A 23356-nucleotide genomic window follows, 5' to 3' on the forward strand; every position below is an offset into this window, starting at 1 on the left:
ATAATATTCCTTGGACTGGATTTGATGTAAACATTTTTATATAATGTCATTTATTTTAAGACCTACTGTAGGAACTTCTGAGCAATTCACTAAATTACATTTGAGGAAAGTGATTATGATTCTTAGCCTTCGAAAGTTGTGCTTAAACAGTAGCTGTCAACATGAGCAGGGGAAGCAAGATTGATACAGACAACAGCAGTTACTTGTATGAAAACAAGGATGATTCAGATGATCACATTCCATGACACAGTTTTTGACCTGCCAGCTAAGGTTAAGCAGGTTAGAGATATTTTTAAGAAGGAGGAGGCCATGGCTCCAGGGTCCAGGTTCGATTCCCGTCGCTGTGTACATGGAGTTTGCATGGTCTCCCCGTTCATGGTGGGTTTTCTCCGGGTACTCCGGTTACCTCCCACAGTCCAAAGACATGTAGTCATTCCCGAAATTGGCCAATTGTGTGTGTGTGTGTGTGTGTGTGTGTGTGCTCTGCAGTAGATTGGCCTTGGTCTCCTTATCATTAAGGATCCATCCAGAGTTTAGCATGATACACATCTATTACAGTAATTTTCATGGACAACTTCCACTGTGGGTTTTTAAGGTTATAAAAAGCCAGGAATTGGGTGTCTTGATGTCTGTTACTTTTTCTTGCTATTAGAAAGACACTTTTAAAACACTGTTGAGCAAGATGGCAACCATGGTTTCTGCAGGGGGTGATAGCGTTCCGGCACCACACCGGATTTCTGTGGCTGCGGGGTGAAAAAAAAAAATCAGGTTCGCGGATATTGATCTGTCATTTCTCTAGATCTGAGATGCGCAGGTGATAGAGAAGGAACAGCCAATCAGCAGTAGTGTGTGGATGTCTGTGATTGGCTGGTTTTGTGGCTGTTTTGTAACGCTGGACAAAGTTGAGCGCGCGTACAGGCAGAGTCGAGCGCGCACAGAAAATAAATGTTGCACGCGCATGCAGGCAGAGTCGAGCGCGCGCAAAATCGCTCAGAATTGTGGCAGGAATTAGTGATGCGCGGGTCGTCTGGTATGCTGCGGGTCGGGGCGGGTAAAGAAATTTGCACTTTTTTGCGGGACGGTTTGGGGCGGGTCATTAAAAACAAAATTAAATAAAAAAATGCATGTATGTTGCGTGCAATTCCCTATAGCATATATTAAATATTTGGGAATATCTATTTTAATATTTTAAGTTCTTTGATAAGGTTACGTCACGTGACAAGTCACGAAAGCGGCAAGCAGATACCGCTGCCAGTCACAACAAAAACAAAGAAATAAAAGTGAAGATGGAAGACGAGGTGCGCGAGACATTGAGGTCGGGAATATACATCATTAAAAGAAAAAGAGGTCAGGCTGCAAAATCAATTTTTTTGCATTCTTTCTTTGCACGGCGAACGTAAAAAACGCTAAATGAACGTTTCCGTGTAATAAATGGAAAAAAAATGTCAGTGGGTATTTAGCGTAGGCTGTAAACTGTAGGCCTGCCCTATACAAATCTAAAATAAAAAATAGTTTAGCTTAGATTACAAACGCTGCTTTGTAAATGTTTAAAATGTATATCATTATTTTGTTATTAATATGACCTGATTTATCATTCATATTCATAATCATATGTTGTTGCCAGTTTACAGGGCGATGTTTCCAAGCACTTTCAGGCTGAAATAAAGGCTCTTTTCATTTGAATTACAATGCCTAGTATGTCTATTTAATGGTCGCGGGCTGGGGTGGGCCAAAAAAAAATAATACCCGACCCGCGCATCACTAGCAGGAATATAATGCCATAATATTCCACCCTCAATGACCGATCGTGTGACTGATTTAAAAATTCGCTTGTGCTCCTTCATTGCATCCTACTCGTCACTTTATGTAAGAAATTAGCGGAGGATAATCAATTACTGTAGTTAATCAATTCCTGTGTAATTTGGAGTACTATCATTGCCACTTACTGACCTGTCTTGGTATGGCTGTGGCATCTGTATCATTTACTTCCAGTGATTGTACTAAGATGGGCTAATAATATCAGTCTAGGCACTGAACATATAGAGAGAAAAATGCTGTGTTTTCTTGAATAATACTGGGGGCATAATGCAAATATGAAAATATCTATAAAAAAAGAGCCACTTGACAATAATATTGATCAGGGTTAAACATAGGCTGTTTATATATTTGGACCCAGGGGCCAACAAGTTATGTGTTAAAAGTGCGTCGCATACATAGTACCCCAACCCCTACTCACCTCGGGGGCAAGGAAAAAAGTTCAGGCTTAGGATTTTTTTCCACTTTCAGCCCTGTTTCTGTGTTTGGTCAGAACACCAAGGTCAAGGAATTGCCCTGATCCCACTGAGAAAGAGTAAGTGAAGAGAAGGATGCAAGCGTGCAACCAAAGAGCAGAATGTTGTGATTTTGGTACTGTCCGTGCACCATGTCTCATTCATGTAAACAGAAAGCATGCTGCCTGGTTTATTACTGAAGTCAGCTGTTCTGTTGGCACAATGACGTGAGTGGCCTGCTAGCTCCACTGTGTGATTTGGTATGTTGTGAATAAGCCATATGTCTAGATGAGCACAAAAAGTCATTAGATTTAGATTTTGTCATGCTCCTCACCACCACTGTTTTAATTCTGCTCTTTTTCTACAAATCGGTGGATAAACAAATTTAGATCTTTAGATATGCTGTACAGTACACACTATTCCACCAAAAAGCATTTATACATAGCTCTTAAATAGTGTGCTTTTTGACCAGGTTAAAGTTATTAAAATAAAATACAAGATAAGTTAGAAATGCAGTTTGTTTTTGTTGCAGGAACTAAAGTAAATGAAAGAATTGTAGGCAACAGATCATCTTTTTGATCACCAAAATGAGGAAAAAGCAATTATGCTAGAGGATTTGAGTGCAGGTTCAGAATGTCTGTGTGTATTGTAATATTGCATAAGACCTGGTGGGTGGGAAGGTCACGGAAGACAGACCGTCTGTTTTTCTAACAGAAAACTCCAATAAAACCCTGTCCCAGTATTTTGGGGCTTTTGTCTACTTCTCAGTGCTTTCCCCACTCAGATGTTGTCTAAAAGGACAAACAAACTAAACACACAGTGATCTTTATCAGAGTCATGTGTTACCTGCTAATTTCTTGCAATTATTATTTTGACAAGATTATTGCTTAAAGTGTACTGTATAACAATAATTTTACTCTACAGGAAGTTGAAGTTGATGGTCAAAATTTAGCATCTCAGCATACACCAAGGAGCCCTTCAGAGGTGAAGCCCAAGCCTTGCACTCCTCTTTCAGTCACAGCCTCTGCCAACCTGGAAGAGGAGGATGAGGGGAATAAGATCATGGCGGAACTGCAGGTGGGAGATCTATATACAGTATTACTGCTCAGAGTGTCTATAGAGTGTTAGGAATGAGAATCACTAGTCATCAACTGATAGAATATTATCACAGCGGCATATTGGTGTCGATTCAGTTAGTTTTGCAAATTTGTACATCTCATCATTTATTTATGATTTGTTACCATTTTGATGGTCATAACTTTAACATAAACCTTGTCATAACTTGAAACTTTTATACCTTATCTTTTTAACAACTTCACATCTTAATTAATCATGAGTAATAAAATGTAGCCCATTCCTTATAACCTTTTCTCACTTAAAAAGCAATACAAACTAACTTTAAATTAAAGAGTTTAACATTCAACTTAAAAGTAAATTAAACAAAAAGCTAAGTTTTTACTGAACATCATGTATCTCTGTATAATTATTATTTCTTAACAAACATAGTTAATAATTTGCTCCTACCACACGGGATATGTGAATAGTTCAGGATGCGCCACCTGAAGGATGATAAACAAATTCTTGACCGTGTGTTAAGCAGTTGTGACCACGCGGCCATACACAGCTTCTAACGCACGTGTTTCGAGACTAATTAGGGTTTGTGGTGTTTTGAGACTGATGTAAGCTTGTGTAGTGAGTGGATTAGTTTTTTTTTTTTTTTTTTTTTTTGAACAATTGTCATACATAAACATATCAAAAACAACGAATTAAATGTATTATTATTATCAGATGAAAAGAAAAATGAAAAACTCCCCACCCACCCCGAACAGTTCTGAGAAGTCAAAGAGTCCTTCCAAGGCCTTTAGGTTAAACTTTTTAGGGCACTTCTTCTTGGGGACTGGAATGAGGTGCGATTTGTCCCTAGTTGCAAACTGAGGTCAAATATGTATTTGAAGTGGCTCGTTTAGTTCTTCAGCATACTAAGACACACCCTATCCGCACCAGCTGCCTTGTTGAGTCTCTTCAGTTCTCTTCTGACCTGATCTGGATGACGATTGAGATGGCAGCTTAGGGGAGGGGACGTGAGAATTGAACAGTAGGCTCAGCAGAGGCAGAAAAATCTGTTGTAGGACCAGTTGAAATCTTTGGCCTTCTCCATACACCCCTCTTAAACATTGTCTTTTTAACAGCCTGTTAAGGTGTTTGTACCATCACAGAACTTAAAAGAAAAGAAGTTATTTTCTTGCAGCTTCAACTCCACTTTCCCTTTGTATGACTCCTTGGCCTGCCTCTGTCTAATCTTAGGCTTCCCTTTAAAAAAAAAAAAAAAAAAAGGGCCTTTTTTTTAGGTTAAGGTGCTTGACCTTGCTGGTAATCCAGGGCTGGTTAATAGGGAAGTAGCACACAGTTTTATCAGGAACAGAGATGTCCATGCAGAAGTCGAGGTAGTCAGTCATGCAATGTGTGATCCCCTACGTGTCTTCAAAATGAGGATTCTGCAACAATTCCCACACAGTGCTCTTATGAAAGTTCCTCAGGAGACCAATTCCTAAACAAGCGTGTGTTGGCTGGCTCGTGTCCTGGGGCTAAGAAGGCCAATTGGTGTTCCAGGGCAGGGGAGTGACATTCACTTCCCTCACTTTAGCATACAACAGGTTTAATGTCCTGTTATATACTATATATATATGTGTATATATACAGTATTTATATCTCACCGTCATTCCAAAAATGGCATGTTTAAGCCTTCTGTATTCGCCTTCTAAAATTACTTAAAGTCATCGCCCACCCAATGGCTGGGTTTGATTTGAGTGATATTGATGTATAGTAGTGGCCACCATTTATAGGATAAGTTTTTCTATTGAAGTAACAGATGTATAAAAATGGCAAGTAATAGTTTCATATATGATTTATTTTCATTCCCTTACAACTTACACTTGTCTGAAAGCAGACATGATTTAAATCAACACTCAAAATGGTGCCCTCCCAATTTAAGATGACTAAAATTACATTACAAATTCACAAATTATCGCATTCCTTTAGAATTTTAGCTCTTTATCAGCATGTGTTCATTTGCTTTTTGTGATAGTCTTTTTTTGGCAGTGAATTTCATTGTCTTTGTGTAATGGTGTTAGTTTGTCATATATAATGGGGTAGGATTTAACTACAGTTTCAAGTGTCGTTAGTTTCCACGGTAAGGTAATTCGTGCAAAGGAATGAGATGGTAGGCTTTGTGTTTTTCATGCAGACAATGCCCTATACAGTAGGTTAGTACAGTATAGGAACATGGTCCCTAACCCCCTACAAATATTCTCCCCCTCTCAGGTTTTCCAGAAGTGTTTGGTTAAAGACATAGAGCTTAAAGGTTTGGTAGAGCCACAGATCAAAGAGATAAGATCTGGGGCTTTACTACACCTTAAAGAAAAGAAGGTAATGGGCATGAATTCTTTTAACTATCCCACTAGCTGCTTGTTCCTACAGTACCTATAATTTGTCTCTGATGGCTTCTCTTTAAATATCTTTTGCCATTTCTACTCTTCTTACTGTACGTACTTATGTTGGACATCTGTAGCACAATTCTAACTGATTTTCTTTTTCTAGTCTCTCCTTTTCCCTCTACTGTATATAATCTACAGTATACAGTATATACTTTCAGCTTGTAACCAGACTAGACCAGTGTGTGTCAATATCCATTTAATAAACCAACAAATTCTTTGTTTGTGTTATGCAGACACCTGTTTTCTGTTTTTTAGTCTTTTAGATATGCATATCTCAAATCTTAAATCTATATACTGCCTGTCCATAAATAGATACTATGTACTACAGTATAAGGCACTATGACTTTGCTCGACTGTCCTTATCAGTGTTTCCAGCATGTAATGTGGTGGCCAATTCATGTGCGAAAATGATTCCTTACTGTCCCAGAGCCACTCATTTACAATTTGAGTCCTTTAATACTGTATGTCCCTGCTGACTTTATTTTATTAAGACATAACATTGCTGAGACTAGATCTGGCACACAGCTGTTTAGTCCCTAACCTCTTGACTTTATGTAATATTTTGCATGAGGAGATGCCCTTACTTTCGCTATTAAACATGGCTCTGATTTCTGCTGTAATTTTTTTTTTCATGCCACTTCACCAAGTGTTAGTGATTGCTTTTTATTTTTTTTTAATCACATTCCTTTATTGATGGTTTAGGATTATTCTTCGGGAATTAAATATGTTAGACAGTTCATAACCCAATTCCAGTTAGTTAAAATCTCCTTAGTTTTCTTTGCTTGATGCAGACCAATAATTAGATTCCTCTGAAATTGCTTTTTTTAGGACAAGCACTGTATTCATACAGTATACTTAAAACTGGAAAGTGTACACAGTGTTAGAAAATTCTTTTTACAATCATTTTTTTGTTACTGCCCAGAATGTTATCATAAATTATATAAACAAATTACTGTGTAACCAAATATTAGCTATATTTGTCTGCATTGTCTTTTTCTTAATTTTACATTCTTATAAAATCAACAATGTGAAAGTAATTAGATTTAGACCTAAGTATTTGCTGCTATTGCTGAAGAGTTGTTCCTACTGAACATGTTTTGCTCTGATCATCTTACCTGCTCCATGCCCTGCTGTAAGCCTTCTGCTGTATCTTCTAGATTAAAACCATATCCTTTCCTCTGAACATCTGCTCCGTTATTACATATATTTTACTCCATCTTTATAGATGCTATGATTGCTAAACAAAATGTAAATTGCATTAAGGTTAAGATAAAAGATTTTTAGATAACTTGAACTATGAATCTTAAATTATTGATGGGTCGTGAAAATTATGGGGGTTAATGTAGGTTTTCTTACAACAAGCTTTTTAGAAAAGAGTTACCAGATACATTAAATTAATGGTGGCAATAGTTTATCTGCTTAAAATGAGACAAGATCATCAGTTTATATATTAATAAACATTTGCATTATTGGAAAAGATCACCAGGTAGATAATATAGTGGAAGGAGTTTTATGTGATGTGATGTTATTCTTCATAACCTCTAGCAGAATGCAGAAATTCAGGAGAACAAAGATTTGGTCATGGATGAAAATGGCAACAACGCAATACATCAAAATGCAGGGGTGAGCATCTATTTAACTGTATTTTTGTCTTTTCTTTTTTTTTCAATCAAACATATATGCACTTTATCAGCATATGTGGTAGTAAAATGTGTTCTTTATTATACAGTAAATGTCTCATGACATTATAACAGGTCACACTTGTTAAGCTTTTTTGGCGTGTGTAAATTTACTGGCAGTCATTTTGCTAATTATTATTACTTAAGTATACAGTGCATCCGGAAAGTATTCACAGCGCATCACTTTTTCCACTTTTTGTTATGCCACAGCTTATTCTAAAATGCATTCAATTATTTTTTTTCTCAGAATTCTACACACAACACCCCATAATGACAACATGAAAAAAGTTTACTTGAGGTTTTTGCAATTTTATTAAAAATTTAAAAAAAGTAAGTATTCACAGTCTTTGCCATGAAGCTCAAAATTGAGCTCAGGCACATCCTGTTTATATCCTCCTTGAGATGTTTCTGCAGCTTAATTGGAGTCCACCTGTGGTAAATTCAGTTGATTGGACATGATTTGGAAAGGCACACACCTGTCTACTGTATATAAGGTCCTACAGTTGACAGTTCATGTCAGAGCACAAACCAAGCATGAAATCAAAGGAATTGTCTGTAGACCTCGGAAACAAAGCCTCTCGAGACACAAATCTGGGGAAGGTTACAGAAAAATTTCTGCTGCTTTGAGAATTTTTTTGGGGAAAGGTTACAGAAAATTTTCTGCTGCTTTGAAAGTCACAATGATCACAGTGGCCTTCTTCCATCCGTAAGTGGAAGAAGTTCGAAACCACCAGGACTCTTCCCAGAGCTGGCCGGCCATCTAAACTGAGCAATCGGGGGGAAATGGCCTTAGTCAGGGAGATGACCAAGAACCCGATGGTCACTCTATCTGAGCTCCAGAGGTCCTCTGTGGAGAGAGGAGACCCTTCCAGAAGGACAACCATCTCTGCAGCAATCCACCAATCAGGCCTATATGGTAGAGTGGCCAGAGAGTCTCATCAGACCTGAGAATTTTGTTTCTCATGTTCTGAGAGTTCTTCAAGTGCCTTTTGGCAAACTCCAGGCGGGCTGCCATGTGCCTTTCACTATGGAGTATCTTCCGTCTGGCCACTCCACCATATAGGTCTGATCAGGGGCAACAAAATGCGTCTGAGCTCAGTTTTGAGCTTTATGGCAAAGGTTGTGAATACCTATGTACATGTGCTTTCTTAATTTTCATTTTTTTTAATAGATTGGCAAAAATCTCAAGTGAACTTTTTTCATGTTGTCATGGGGTGTTGTGTGTAGAATTTTGAGAAATAAAATGAATTTCATCCATTTTATAATTAGGCTGTGACATAACAAAATGTGGAAAAAGTGTTGCGCTGTGAATACTTTCCAGATGCACTGTAAGTGTTAAAAATACTTACTGTACATAAGTATGACTACCTACTTAATACTTAAGTTAATTAATACTCTCTTTCTGTGACCTTTAAACCTTAAAGGTCATCTATTACGTCACAGCACAGATCAGCAAGGAGTTTCCAGAGGAGTCAACTGACAACAGAGCTGCATCTCAGTCATCCCCCCCACAGGTGTCAAAAGTCAATACTTATGAGAAATCCCAAAACAAGCTGCTGGTATCCCCAGATGGTCTATCCGGGGTCCATTACCCAGACAACATTTGGAGCCTTCCTAGTAATTTACCACATACACCACTTACTCGTTCAAGCTCACTGAAGACTAAGAAACAAGACCCAGGTAGCCCTACTCAGGGAAAAGTCCATGTGGTCAAAGCTCCACAGGTTCAACTTAGCATAGAGGAGACAGTGGAGTCTCCAACATCAATTTGTACCCCAGTCTCACTTGGTAGTCCTGACCTCATTTACTCCAAGGCACCTGCAAACCATGGTGAGTTGACTTCAGCAAATCAGCGGCAGGTGTTTAGTGTGCACAAGACTAGGGAGAAGTTTGAAGATGTGGATGATGAATGTGAGACTTTCCTCAGTCCTGACTTGCCAGGAGAAGAACCTCCTCCTCCTCCACCTGATAATATTGCCTTTATGATCACCAACACCAAAGTGCAAGCTTTATCCACTGGAGAGTACCAGGATCTTGTAAAAGCTAAGAAAGGAAATGTGCAAACTGTCACTGTGGGCAGCAAACCTCAGAATAAACATGGCAGTGACATTTCTACAGAGTCTTGTAGCAATGGTTTTGATGATGCTGAAAATGGTGAATTCAGTAAAAAACCTGTTATTATTATTTTTGATGAACCAATGGATATACGCTTAGCCTACAAACGCCTTTCCACCATTTTTGAGTGTGAAGAGGAGCTGGAAAGAATGTTGACTGAAGAAAGAATAGAGGAAGAAAGTGAGGAAACTGAGGATGAGGATAAAAGAAATGTACAGGTAGCACAAGATGGGAACAAGATGAATTCTAGAAAAGCACAAAACGAGGCAAACCTCGTTTTGTCTTCATCTCTGTTATCTGATGGAGGGGGGACTGAAACACAGGTTACTACTGATCCCAAACAGGATGCTAAGAAGAAGTTTAAGTTTAAATTCCCTAAAAAGCAGTTGGCAGCTCTAACACAGGCCATCCGCACTGGTACTAAGACAGGCAAGAAGACTTTACAAGTGGTGGTGTATGAAGATGAGGAGGAATCAGATGGTTCTATTAAACAACACAAAGAGACCAAGAGATTTGAAATTTCTTGCTCTAAGGAGGATAACCTAAAATCAGATTCTACTGCACAGGAACCACATGAAAGGACAGAAGAGATTCGAAAGAGCGCCTACAAGACACTTGATAGCCTTGAACAGACTATCAAACAGCTTGAAACCACAATAAGTGAAATGGGACCAAAGTCTTCCGACGACCTGCTGTCCACTAAGTCCACTGCTGTGTCCTCCAAGCCTCGTGCCAGGCAGGGTGCAGAGGCTTTAGACAAAGTAGTTCCTCAGAAAGCTTTGGTCACCAAATTTTCCAGCTCCAGCAAGCGCCCTAGCCTTCGGAAGAAGCCCAAACCACAGCTTCTTCCTCGGCCTGCTGGGAGCAACACAACAGGCGTGTCTGTCACCCCAGCTTCTCCTCAGCAGGTCTCTCTCTAACTCTGACCGTCTTGGTATTGAAGACTATGGGTTTCTTCATCTCCTATTCCTCACAGTAATCCCAGTCTAACCAGTGGCTTTCACAGATACCTAACCTCCTCTTCTTTTTCAGAGCAATGACTATGGGATCTCTGCTTTTTAACCCTCTATGTAAATATAATATCTATATATGTTTTATATGGTGTTTTGTGGGTGATTTTCTAAGAGTCTACAACACTACTTTTATAATGTATATTCACTGAGGAGTTTCTAACTTTGGGTTTAAACAGCCAAAAAGATTACTCACAGACTGAGCACACTGTCACTTTGTCTTTTTTCTTTATTCTTTTTAATGGTTCTTAAGGTAACAAGAAGAGAACAAAAAAATTTCTCTTGGTGTAGAGGTTTGCATGTTTTTTTTCCCCATCATTTTCTCTTCTGTGGCCATATTCAAAGAATTGTAAATGTAAAAGGACGCTCTTAACAGCAGTGCCCAAAATAGGGGAAACTGGGTAAAAATCCTAATATTCATCCATCTTTAGTAATCACTTTTCTCTGGTCTTCATGGTCTTATGCATTTAAACCTACTTATACTGTATATTAAACAGAATAGCATCTACAGTAAATACCCTCTGCACAGGTGAATAAATCAGCTAATATTATCATTAATGAACATGCATCATCCATAAAACATTAACCCTGCCTTTCCTCCTAGCACAGGCCTTTACTGGTAAAATAAACTGCCTGTAGTTGTGGATATATTTTTTTAAAGAAATGCTTAGTTGGGATAACTGTGTGGATTCGTTGGGAAAAATATGCAGGAAGTGGACTGGCTATTCTACAGTTGGACGGGTTTCCTTTTTATCCCATGTGTTTCCAGATCAACTGCAGCCCTGATCAGGATAAAGTGATAACTAAAGATGAGCAAATGAGTAACTCTTAGTTAGTCTCTTACTTTTTACTCTTACTTTTAATTGCACTTAAAAAAAACTCTTAGTGGTACAATACAATTTTTTCTGAATATGGCCCCTGATGTACATGCCTTTAAATGTTTTTTAAAACTACAGAAATTGTTGTCCAGTTTTTCCTTTTTTATTTTTTACAAACTTTCCAATACACCACATTTTGAGTTCCTTTATTTTTATTTCTTGTTTGGTTTAAATCCCTTTTGCAGAATGTCAGCGTGGCCTCTCCTACTAGTCGGATGCCAGTGCCCATGTCTGCCAAGACCAGGCAGCAGCTGGGCACCTCAGACAGAGAGAGGGCAACTAAACAGCTAAAGCTGCAAGACTCACAGAGGCAGTTTCGCCAGGTAGTCTTATCATAGGACCACTGGTCCACTCAGCCAGTGATCACACATTTAGATGAGAGCATGTTTCTGACAGAACAAAGAACTATAGTGTGGGTATTTAAGGAATGGACAAAAACTTTGGAACAGGAGAAATTGGAACAGTTGTCTATTGTGTGATCACCTCAGTGCTGACAATAACACTGGATGAGATGTTGATGACTGTGCTTTCATTGGCTGTGGCTGAAGGCATGTGACGACTGCAAGGCATGATGCGTCTCTTTTAACATAATGGAATGCGTCTGTTAATTCTTTTTGCTTTGGGCTTTGGTGCTATGTTTTAGGTCAAAAGGACACCAACATTTTAAAATAATTTCCTGATAATTTAAAATAATTTTGCTGTCACAATTTATTCTCCTTTATCCCTTTTTTCATTACCCTTACCTATACTGTGCATTGGGGAGATGCTGCTTGAGATTAACTAATACTACATCATAAGTTTTATATTTTACTTTGCATCCTCATCCAACCAATTCTAACACTACAGATATCATTGTTTCTCATGACACAACTTTCCTTGCCCGTGTGCTCCTAAAATTAATATCGGACACTTTCCCATGTGCACCTTTCAAGGGACGAGTCCACTTTACTAATTTCAGGATGAACCTGCTACTAAACTTCCAACATCCCGTGGAAACATTTCTGCAGTGCACCTCCACTTCTCTGGTCTTGTATAACTGGTTGATTTCCATGACACTTTGGATTACTCTCTGGATATAAATAATCTTAAAACATTATTTATTTTCTCCAGTTTTCACTCTTAGCTTTCAATTTCAGCCCTGAACCAATGGATGATAACATACTTTTATTTTTGTGTCTGTCTGTGTGTGCGGGTGTGTGTGTGTGTTTGTGATTTTGTTTTAGATGTTAGTATATTCTGTCTTTGATTTTTTGTAAGAATTACATGTTAACTACTTCTATTAGAGTAACTCAAATGTTTGAACATTTTCACATCTGCATCATGACAAACCTTAGGGATGAATATCCATCTTTTGTGAAATCTTTGTTTACAGGCTAATGGAAGTGCTAAAAGATCTGGAGGAGATTCCAAGTCCACTTCCCCTACAATGTCTGCTTCTAAAATCCCCGCTTTTTCCACTAGTGCAGGAAAAGGTGCTTCTCAGCCCGATGCTACTAACCCTGTTAACCATTCTGCTGTTCCCTCTTCCTCTTCTTTTTCTCCCTCCTCCTCTAAATCTTCTATCCCCAACCCTCGCTCAATTCCCAACTCTTCCTCTCATATTTCCCCTCTGACCAATGGTTCTAGTAAGCTTGCACAGTCCACTCACAATACTAAAACCCTGTCCTTGTCCACACAGACCCAAAATGGACGATATTCCTCTTCTTCCTCTTCCCACTCTCCCCTATCCCCCACCATGTTGTCACAGGTTTCAAAGAGTATCCGAACCATTCACACTCCCAGCTTCGTCAGTTACACTCGACCGCACAGTGGGAACTCTGCAAAATCAGCTATCCCTACAGCAACAACCACCAAGGACACTTCATAGAATGCTCTGCCATCATTTGCTTTTGCACTAATGAGGTAGTGCTGCTCCGACTTTGCTCCCCAACAGTATAACTTTGTTTTTGTTTTTTATTCTGATTATCTAACATTTACATTACATCCAGTGTTGTAGATATCCAGTCTGTCTGTTGTTTTTTCTTAGTCATACAATTCTATTTGCTTTTTTTTTTTTTTTTTTTTGCTCCTCACTCAAGTTTTTAACGGCAAATTTTTTAAAAGTCATAGAGACCGAAAACTGATATACTAATTAGTGAGTGTTTATGTTCGAGCTGGATGTTTATATAATTTTGATCTGTTGGTCGTTGGTCAATTTACCCTGACAGATGGGAGCAATAAGTATGATCTGTCTGGTTTATAGTATCAAGTGTGTATGTGTGTGTGTGTGTATATATATATATATATATATATATATATATATATATATATATATACACACACAAACGTGTATATATAAAGTATCGCCCAGACAAAAATACCCAATTGGTATTTTTGTGTTCTTTCAAGTTCACTGCCTGTTAAACTGTTATGAAAGTCAGTAGTAATTTTGTGCCTGTTTGTCAAGGATGTCTTTATTTTGCATCCTCATTGTTGAAAACAAATGAACCTAGTTCAACCAAATCTACCCATATAAAATTATCTAGCTTTACTGTAATATTTTGGCTTTTAAGTTGTGCTTTTATAAATAGTGTCCTACCCCTGTATATACTAACTGATAGTCCTTTGAGTTTTCCTTGAATTTTGGTTGCATAATACACCAAAGTTTATTTCTGTGTCTTCCTGTATCTGTAGAGATCTCTTGCAATTTGAATGTCATGTAATAGAGTAACCATGTCTGCATTTTGTAAATAGACATTTTTTTTTATTTGTGTAAAGCTTTAAAAACCAAACAGTTTAAAAATATCTAATGGCAAGACAAGAATTAATACATTAAACATTTGCATGTTTGTCATCTGAATTGTCTTTTCTGTTATTTTGTTTTAAATCTTCTGCATGTGTTTAAGGGCAAACCTGGAGGATTCCTTAATTATTCTTATCCTTAAAAATATTTTCAATAACATTAAGAAAGCATTTTTTGCATTTAGTAATTACTATGTTGACGTTTGGGTCATTTTAAATCATATCTTCATTCAGTCAAGCTCTAATTTCCAGTCAGAGGCAACCAGATACACTGATCCCCCAAAACATTAAAACATTAAAAGTAAAGTAAATAAAAGATTTTAATGTTACTGTGTCAATTTTTAAAGGGTGAGATATACAGCCTTTAAATTTAGATTTTTGTATATAAACAATAAAAAAAAATCTTCAGATCATAGCAGGAAAATACAACCTCATACAACAACATTTAACTTTTTAACCATGCCGTTATTTATTTAACAAAAATAAAACCAAAATGAAAAAACCTGTGCAGAACTAAGTACCTCCTCACTGATTCCACAGGATTTAAGAGGGTAAGTTAGAGGTGCCACTAATCATCAGCCCTCAAATCACTGATTAGTAGCAGGTGTGCAGATCTCTATAAAAGCAGAAGCTTTGGCAGTTTGCTGGTCTGGAGCATTCAGGTGTGTGAACACAATGACTAGAGGGAAAGACATAAGCAATGATTTTAGAGAAGCCATGGTTTCTGTACATTAATCTGGAAAAAAAAAAAGTTGTATGTTGTTTAACTGAGTATATTGTTGTATAATACTGAGACCTGCTACGATCAGATGATATTTTTATGATTAGATTATGTTTTTTTGCACACAGAATAAAAAGAGAGGTTATGAATAATGAGCAAGTCAGAGGCAACAGTGGAACTGCCTGAGAGAGTAAACAGGTTATTATGTATGCTGATGCCTTACAGTTAAATTAGACAGGCTAAAGACATTTACTGTACTCACTCATTGTCAGTACAGGGTCGCCGGGCCTGGAGCCTATCCCAGGAGACACGAAGCAGAGCAAACGCTGGACAGGGCACACATACACTCAGACGCTCATTCACACACTATGGATAATTTTGGAACACTAATTAGGATAATTTGTATGTCTTTGGACTGTGAGGAAAAAACAGTACCCAGAGAAACCCACCATACACACTTCATGCACGTGGACCCTGCAGCGGGAATCAAACTCAGAACCTGGAGGTGCACTGTCCCGCACTAGACATTTCAATTCCATTTTAATTACTGTGCAAATTTCACTCCTATAGTAAAATCTACACTCACACATTTAAGCAGATATCTCATTACTTAATCATGCAGATATAGGTCAAGAGCTTCATGTAATGTTATTAAGTAATATTATTTAAAAACCTGCTGAACAAGGACATTAACACGCGTAACTGTCAGTTATGTGGTTTACAAAATGTATCTGATTTGTTTCCTCTTTCCAAGAGCTGGATAAGAGCGTCTGCCAAATGCCTAAATGTAAATTTAAGTTATGGTCTATTTGGAGTTGCTCTTATTTTGAAGTCTTAAATTGTGTATCTTTATTCATTTAGAAATGTACATACATTTGGTGTTTGCTTGTGTTGCCTTCAAATTGCTTGGACTGAATCAAATAATTAGAGCCTTCCACAGTCAACGTAATACTTTGCTTAAGTTTGTTCAAGAATGCACATTCTTCCAGAAAGAGCTGGTAAGTAAAGCAGGATCGTAGGCCCGTGACAGTGGGGGCGTGCTTGAGTGTTGGCTGTGGATGGAGAGTCCTGTAGGTGGTTTGCACCAACAGGTTGAGGAGTGATGTTTCTCACCCATGTCCGTATTTGTGCTTCTGCTTCGACATTCAGCGAGATGTGTTGGGGAACGTCAACAGAGCCACAACCACAAAATTCATAAGTTCCCTTTTCAGTTGCTCTGAAGTATTTAAATAAGACCCAGGCCAGGAGATCTCCTAGACTTCTACCTGCTGCCTGGATTAATCTATTGGAAGACTCAAAACTTCTTGAAACCTCTTCTTGCTGCTCCTCTACGTACTCCTATTGTCAATCTCAGACAAGACTTCAAGGAAGAAGCTACTGGTCAGAGAGGCAGTTTTTCCAGGCAGTGGACGGTTGATCGACACATATTTACTATGGATGAAACAATATGGTTAGCCCAAGGTTCCATATTTGCCTCAGGTTTTATATCAAATGGTGTGCTACTGCACTGGAACTTATATAAACAGAAAAGAAAATCATACAACAAGCTTCAACAGAAACTATAGCAGGATCATGTGTTTCCCTGTCCCTCCATCTTTCTCCATCACCCCTGCGTCTGTCCTTCTCTCTGATTTAACTGTGTCCTCTTTATCTGTTTATAATCCATCTTTATCTCACACATTTATTTTTACTTCTTTTACTTCTTTCATTTCCTTATATCTTTCTGTGCGCTTCTCTCTCCCTTCTCTCATGGTCTCTTCTGCCACTTACTTCTTCTTCTGTATTTCTCTTCATATCTTCCTCCTGCCCAGAGATCGTCATCAAAAAGTGTTTTAAGCTATATTTTCAATTTTCAGTTTTGCTATTTGCTTGTCACTCCTGTGACCTACAGCTTCATGATATTAAAGGTTAATATCCACATACTTCCTCACCCTAGACTGTAATACATTTTAATAAAACTATTAAATGAACAAAGATGTAACATTGATAGTGATAAGAGTGGTGTGGTCACGCACCATGCAGTGAAGGGCCAGGTGAGTGGCAGGTGGAAGGCATGGAAGGCGTGTCTGATGAGAGAGAATACTCTACATCTATTCAGTGTTTCCTGAGCAGAGTGAATGTGCGAGAGAGATTCTGGTGTGTGTAAGAGAGAGAGTGTGTGTGAGAGAGAATACTGTACTGAAAAGAAATTTCACAATGAGCAAGTGAACCAATTTTGACTTTTCTACAGTGTCCACCTTTCTTTTCCATCATTACCCCATCACATTGATCTATATATAAGTTAAAGAAAGGTTTTGTCTGTACATTGGCCAGAACTCGCTTTTTTAGTGATATTTTTAGGTTTTATGAATTATAGGACCAAACCAGTCTCAGAGAATTTTGTGTCTATCTGTCTGTATGTCTGTCCAGCCAGATTTTGTCAGAGCATCATGCAAAGTTAGAATTCAATGAAACTTTGGCAGTCCTTCGTATTTAAACCTAATAAAATCAAAATAACAAGCAAATCTCTGTAAGATTAGAGCAAACATATTCACAGCAGTCTGATGGCATGTAAAATACCTGAACTGAGAGCTCAGTGTTATGTGATAAAACTCAACCCTAGAAAATTTATATTTTTGTATTAATAGGTTATACAGTTTTGCTGTTCAGACAGACATGTACATAATAATATTGATAATATTATCTAAAATAATATAAATAATTACATGATAATATCACTGATTACATTAAAGCTTATCATTATCTTGTGTGTGTGTGTGTGTGTGTGTGTGTGTGTGTGTGTGTGTGTGTGTGTGTGTAATTTTTGTGTGCTGTGTTTCTGTGATGAACTCTGTTTAGGGAGCGACTTTACTTTTGGCTCACACAACACACACACCACCATTACTGCATCATGTTTTCATCACAGAGAAGCTCTTACAGCAGCTCGCGGTGTGAATTGAGCAGTGTCTCAGCGGCAGAAATGCTGTGTGTGTGTGTGTGTGTGTGTGAGGCATTCAGGTGCAGCTCTAAACATAATACACTGGAACACACACCTGATGCGTAAAAATATGGATCTCCCATTCTGTCTATTATTTTTTCCCCAAGCTTATCCAACTTATGGACTTGGCTTTGGGACACGGCTTATACTGTTCAGCTTATGGATTGGTTGCGAGAGTTCACAGCATATAGAAGGGGCAGCTGCCTTTTGCCACTCGCCCCAGCGTAGCTCTGCCCCTGGGCATTAGAATATTCCCAGAATAAATGTTTTCTATACATACAGTATATATATATTTTTTGTCAGTCAGTGTTCAGGTACAGTCACAACTGTCTGCGTGAATATGATTGGCCACAGTGATATACAACCTTCTCTTCTGCATGTTTGCACCTGACACACAGCATGTTACTATGCTTCACCTCACATTGGCATGATCCGTCTGTCATCATCACACTTTTCTTAATAAGGAAGCATAGACGCACACTGGCTATTTTATTTGGAGAAGTAACACATTTAGTGGGCAGCAGACACACATCATTTTCAAGGCTTACATTTGATTTTGATGAGAGCCATCCCTCTTCCATCTTGCATGCACAGTTCCTCTAAATCTTTTATTATGGCATTATTCTACTGTCATAAGAAACTAGTTATACACAAAACTATGTATGTGGTATCAAAAAGTTCAATATTATATTGAGAATTGTGGCATACCCAATATTTACACAAAAGTACAAGGATGAGTCAAAAATTATCTACACTCTGTAGAACTTTTTTAAAAATGAACTTGCATCACTTTTCAACATAATCTTCTTTCTTTTTAATACTCTTTGTCCATCTGTCAACATGCTTTTATAGTCCATCATAAAAAAAAAAAACATTTTCATAAAAGAATGTGTTTCATCATAAAAAAAGAAATTTTAGGCTGAGCTGCAAGCTACTTCACTTCTTCATGGGGCTGCTTTCAGGGGACCAAACAGGTGAAAGTCACATGAAGCAAGATTCGGAATATAGGGAAGATGCTTTGGTCAAATCTGTGTGGACGTGTATCGTCAAGCAATAACGCAATGCCCTTGGATATCAGTCATCTGCATTTAATCTGCAGTTTAGGCTTCAGGTCTTTAATAAGCGTCTCACTGTAACGAGCTCTGTTGATTGTTGAACCATTTTCCTGATAATGTCCTAATACTGGCCCCTGAGAATCCCAGAAAACTGTAGCATTCCAGCTGATGATTGACTTTTAAATTTTTCCTCTGTCTGTGATTGAGGATGTTTCCATTTAATACTCTGCCGTTTACTCTCAGGCTCGTAGTGATGAATCCGTGTCTCGTCACCAGTAATGATTCACTTTAAGAAAGTTTCACCTTCCTTAGAGTATCACTCCAGATTTTGTTTGCAGATAACCAACCACTTCTGTTTACGCTCCTCTGTGAGTTGTTTCTGCACCAGGTACATCCTCAGAGTACAAAAGAAACGAATCACTACTCGCTGCTCAGCTTCTGTGCAAATCACAAGCCGGGCATCAATGTTGCTCACACTGCAGTTAGAAAGGAACTGATGTAACACCTTCACACCTGCACAGCAGTGACTGGGGAGTGACAGTAGCCCTGAACGGAACGCCGATATGTTTTAATTTAACCCAGGGAGTGGATCATTTTTGACTGCGTATATAGAGCAAAGAGTCATGTTTTAGCTTTAGTTATTAAATAAGACTAGCAAAGAAATATTTAACATTACAAATATCATTTCTTCTCATTACACAAATTTCCTTAATGGCCAATATGCTTGGCTACAGTCCTTTAATGATATAGTCTCCACAGAGTCGCTGCACTGTTACCTGTTAAATCCCTCCTTCTGCAAGTTTCCAGATCCTATATGTGCCTCGGCATAAATATATGTTACGCGGAGTAAAATATAAAAGTTTATTTCAATGATGCTGTATAAAAAGACGAATGCTCAGATTTATCAGGCAGATCTATCTTTATTCTTTCATTCACTGGACATTCTATCAGCCACACTTACTGCATGCGGTCACCGTGTAACCTTGAGGTACCTAATAAAGTGGACACAGAACGATATGGTAACTGCTCCTTACAGCATGTTTACTGTTCATGCATTCCTAGACTGCAATTTTTAATTAAATGGTTAATATTTACAAATAGTCACCTTAATGGTCATGTGAAAGACAGTGTATGTGTGTGTGTTTGTGTGTGTGTATGTGTGGGAGGCTTCTGTAGTTATGAATAACCACAACAGGAAGAAAGTGAACACAGCTAGTGTAGATAAGAGTCATTTCAAAAGCAGTGCTGAAGCCAAAGAGCCTTCGTAATCACCATAAAAGAAGAATTATACAACTTCTCAGTAAGTACGTAATTCCACAAAATATACTGTATAATCGCTGTTTTTAATAAACGTTACTTAACCTGGAGAATCATGTTCTCCTTATATATTTTCTAAAAATCTTTCAAGCTGACAAATAATTTAATGAAAAGTTTATAGTAAAGTATATGTTTTTAGTAAATGGTGCTGATATAGTCTAGAATTCATCATACAGTGTGAGTGTGTGACGACCCCTGTGTACATGGTTGGAAGTGAGCTGGTTTGAGTTTTCTTTGTAAAATTTAGCATTCACAATCCGATCAGGGTTACATCCAGTGATCTCAAACTATTAGCATTTCAAGCTTATATTCATCACAAGTAAAAATTAAAATAAAATAAGCACACTGGCCCGTAATGCTACTGATCAACAACAGACTAAAAACAAAGACTTATGGCTGTATCACTGTAGAAATATGATGCTCTGATGTTTCTTATGGTAATGAATTAAATGTGTGCTATGTTGCGTGCTAAATCCTCAAAGCATGTACATTTGGGGGAAGTTGCCTTTCCTCAGCTTGTAAAAATAGCAATAATGTTACTGTACATCCAGTTACTACAGTATATAACACTCACGCACATTAATGTAGGAACTCACATGCCTTTCACTGAAGGAGCTTACAACCATAGACAAACCACAGAAATAACACTACAAAATAACATTACAAAAACATGGAGAAAGGTCATTGCTGGTGTTAATTAACCAAATTCTTATCTTTTTTTGTGCCCATTTTTCATGTTTAAAAAGTGCCTTACTGAGGCCCCCTGATGGTGGCGCCCTGTGATGGTCCTGTGAGGACATAAACAATTCAAGTTAGGGTGGAAAAAAATGTTGGCACTTACAATGACATCTTATATTGTGTGGGCTAGATGCCCTGGTTCACACTCTTGATTTTGCTTTTATGATAGTATTAATGCACAAACAATTTCACAGTGTCCTCACAAAAAACTTCTGTCTGAAATATTAATAGTATTAATTTGCTAGTATTACTAGTATTAATTTGTGTTTAATTTATATTTTGGTGCAAATACATATAGTCAATGATGCAACATTTAACCTGCAAATCTGAGACAACTGTCCAATTTCCATGTCTCGATGAAGACATGATATACATGACTTTATCTGTCCAATCAACTCTCTTTATTTCTTTTCCATAACTCTCTCTCTCTCTCTCTCTCTCTCTCAGACTCAAAGTAAAGGAATAATTATGAATGTCTCAGTGGAGAATGGCATCTACTCACCTGCATCCCATGAAGAGGACATGTTCTTTACCATCTTTTACATCATTGTTCTCATTGTTTCTGTTCCGTGCAATGTGCTGGCCTTATGGGTTTTCTTTCATAGCAAGCGCTCCTCCTCTTCCAAGGTGTTTCTGCTGAATCTGGCTATAGCTGACATGTGTTATGTTTTGGTACTGCCCATGCGTGTGATTTATCATGCTTCAAACAGTGCCTGGCTGCTTGGAGATGCAGCTTGTCGCCTGGTGGGATTCCTGTTCTTCATAAATCTCTACTGCAGCATGTACCTCATAACTTGCATCGGCCTGGACCGCCTGTTTGCCCTTAGTCTGCCCCTGAAGTACCAGTCCCTGAGGAGAAGTAAAAATGCTAAAGCGGTATGTGCTATTTTGTGGGTGTTGGTGACTTGTTCAATGGTCCCTGTGCTCATTTCTTCCCAAACGGAGATCAGGAGGCCATCAGGGAGGAATGTCACGCATTGTAATCAGCTATACTTGGAGAAAAGTTCTTTTAAAGCCCTTATCTCAACAGCAGTTGCAATCACTATTCCTCTGGTCACTCTAATGGTATCTTACATGCTTATTTTTCTCAAGCTTAGAGTGATGACATTTCACCAGAGAACATCTGGCCAAATTAAAGCAGTCAGAATGATCGTGCTGACACTGGCTACCTTCATAGTGGCCTTTGTGCCCTATCATGTGCACCGTTTGCTTTATATTGAGCACCACTTACACAACAAATCTAGTAATGAAGATAGATCTTTGGCCTTTGCTAACCGCTTAACTTCTGCTCTCACATGTGTTAGTGGTATAATGGATCCAGTTATGTACTTCTTCCTGGCTCGTAATTACCAGACGACTCTGCTACAGCTTTGTGGAAAAGCAACAAACCAAGACAGACGACAGTCCACAACCTGAACTTGACACTTCTCACTGGACATATTTACAAAGCCTACATTTAATATAAGTGCATAATAAAAAAAAAACCCATAATAATAGTCACTGAAACATTTTTTAAAAAAGAATACTATCTACTAATTTTGTGCAAAGAAGCACAACCACTCTGATGTACCGGCCTTTTGCATTTAGCTACATTCATTAATCTTTTATGAATGTTTTGTATAAAAGATTTGGTAAGAAAAACTGAACCAAATTGTCCACCAGACTCACAAACGTTTCAGAAACCCTGATTTGCTTTGTATTCTTATCTGCATGATTTCTAAACATTTGTATTTATTAATGCCCACAAAACTCCCTAAAATGCTCACTGACTGCCATAGTAATGGCTAAACATTTTAGCAACACAGCAGAAAGGCAAACGTTTGCTAAAAACATTTGGTAGTGTAACAGACAAATAACAAGGACTGGAGTCATGCCTTTGTCTGACAGCTAAGCTATTTGTTGAGACCTCATGGCTCTGCACAGAAAGACCAGCCCATTATCCATTAACACATTCATGCTTCATTTTTCATAGCTGAATTATTACATATATTTGTTGATCCTTCACATGCTTTAATTATTCCAAATAATATAAGGGAACTGTTTTTCACAAAATGCTCGAGATGTACTCTGGATGAGCACATTTGCTAAATGCTGTAAATATAATTACATATGCTATTTAAATATATAAAGTGCATTAATCCATCCAAATACTGACTGGCCAAAACAAAAGTTTCGGAGGAGAATCAAATTACTGGGCTGCATCAAGTAAAGAAAACAACTTTGGAGATACCAAATCGATGTTATTGGGTTAATAAAAAAAACTGTCCAACACATTATTAAAACCAGGAAGAAAAGTCGTGAAGTGTCATCTTTGCAAATGA

General features: G+C 38.0%; 2 protein-coding genes across 15 annotated transcripts in view; both read left to right on the top strand.

Annotated features, from left to right (window-relative positions):
- The window catches only part of si:ch211-285f17.1 (sickle tail protein homolog), a 74295-nt gene extending 60010 nt beyond the window's left edge, over positions 1-14285 (top strand). For 9 of the 14 annotated variants that reach the window (XM_053493747.1, XM_053493745.1, XM_053493743.1 and 6 more), the window contains 6 exons: positions 3195-3347; positions 5592-5696; positions 7310-7387; positions 8868-10466; positions 11632-11769; positions 12819-14285. In XM_053493747.1, coding sequence (XP_053349722.1) covers positions 3195-3347; positions 5592-5696; positions 7310-7387; positions 8868-10466; positions 11632-11769; positions 12819-13313 — 2568 coding nt within the window. In that variant the 3' untranslated portion in view covers positions 13314-14285. Of the gene's footprint in view, positions 1-3194; positions 3348-5591; positions 5697-7309; positions 7388-8867; positions 10629-11631; positions 11771-12818 lie in introns of those variants that run through there. The other 5 variants (XM_053493755.1, XM_053493742.1, XR_008357882.1 and 2 more) reach the window with 5 other exon arrangements.
- Positions 14286-21488: 7203 nt separating this feature from the next.
- si:dkey-96n2.3 (uracil nucleotide/cysteinyl leukotriene receptor) lies at positions 21489-22593 on the top strand. The gene has a single exon (XM_053493525.1). The coding sequence runs from the start codon at positions 21504-21506 to the stop codon at positions 22449-22451; it is 948 nt and encodes a 315-aa protein (XP_053349500.1). The 5' UTR covers positions 21489-21503; the 3' UTR covers positions 22452-22593.
- Positions 22594-23356: the final 763 nt, after the last annotated feature.

This window comes from Clarias gariepinus, chromosome 4, assembly GCF_024256425.1.
Source record: "Clarias gariepinus isolate MV-2021 ecotype Netherlands chromosome 4, CGAR_prim_01v2, whole genome shotgun sequence".
NCBI lineage: Eukaryota > Metazoa > Chordata > Actinopteri > Siluriformes > Clariidae > Clarias > Clarias gariepinus.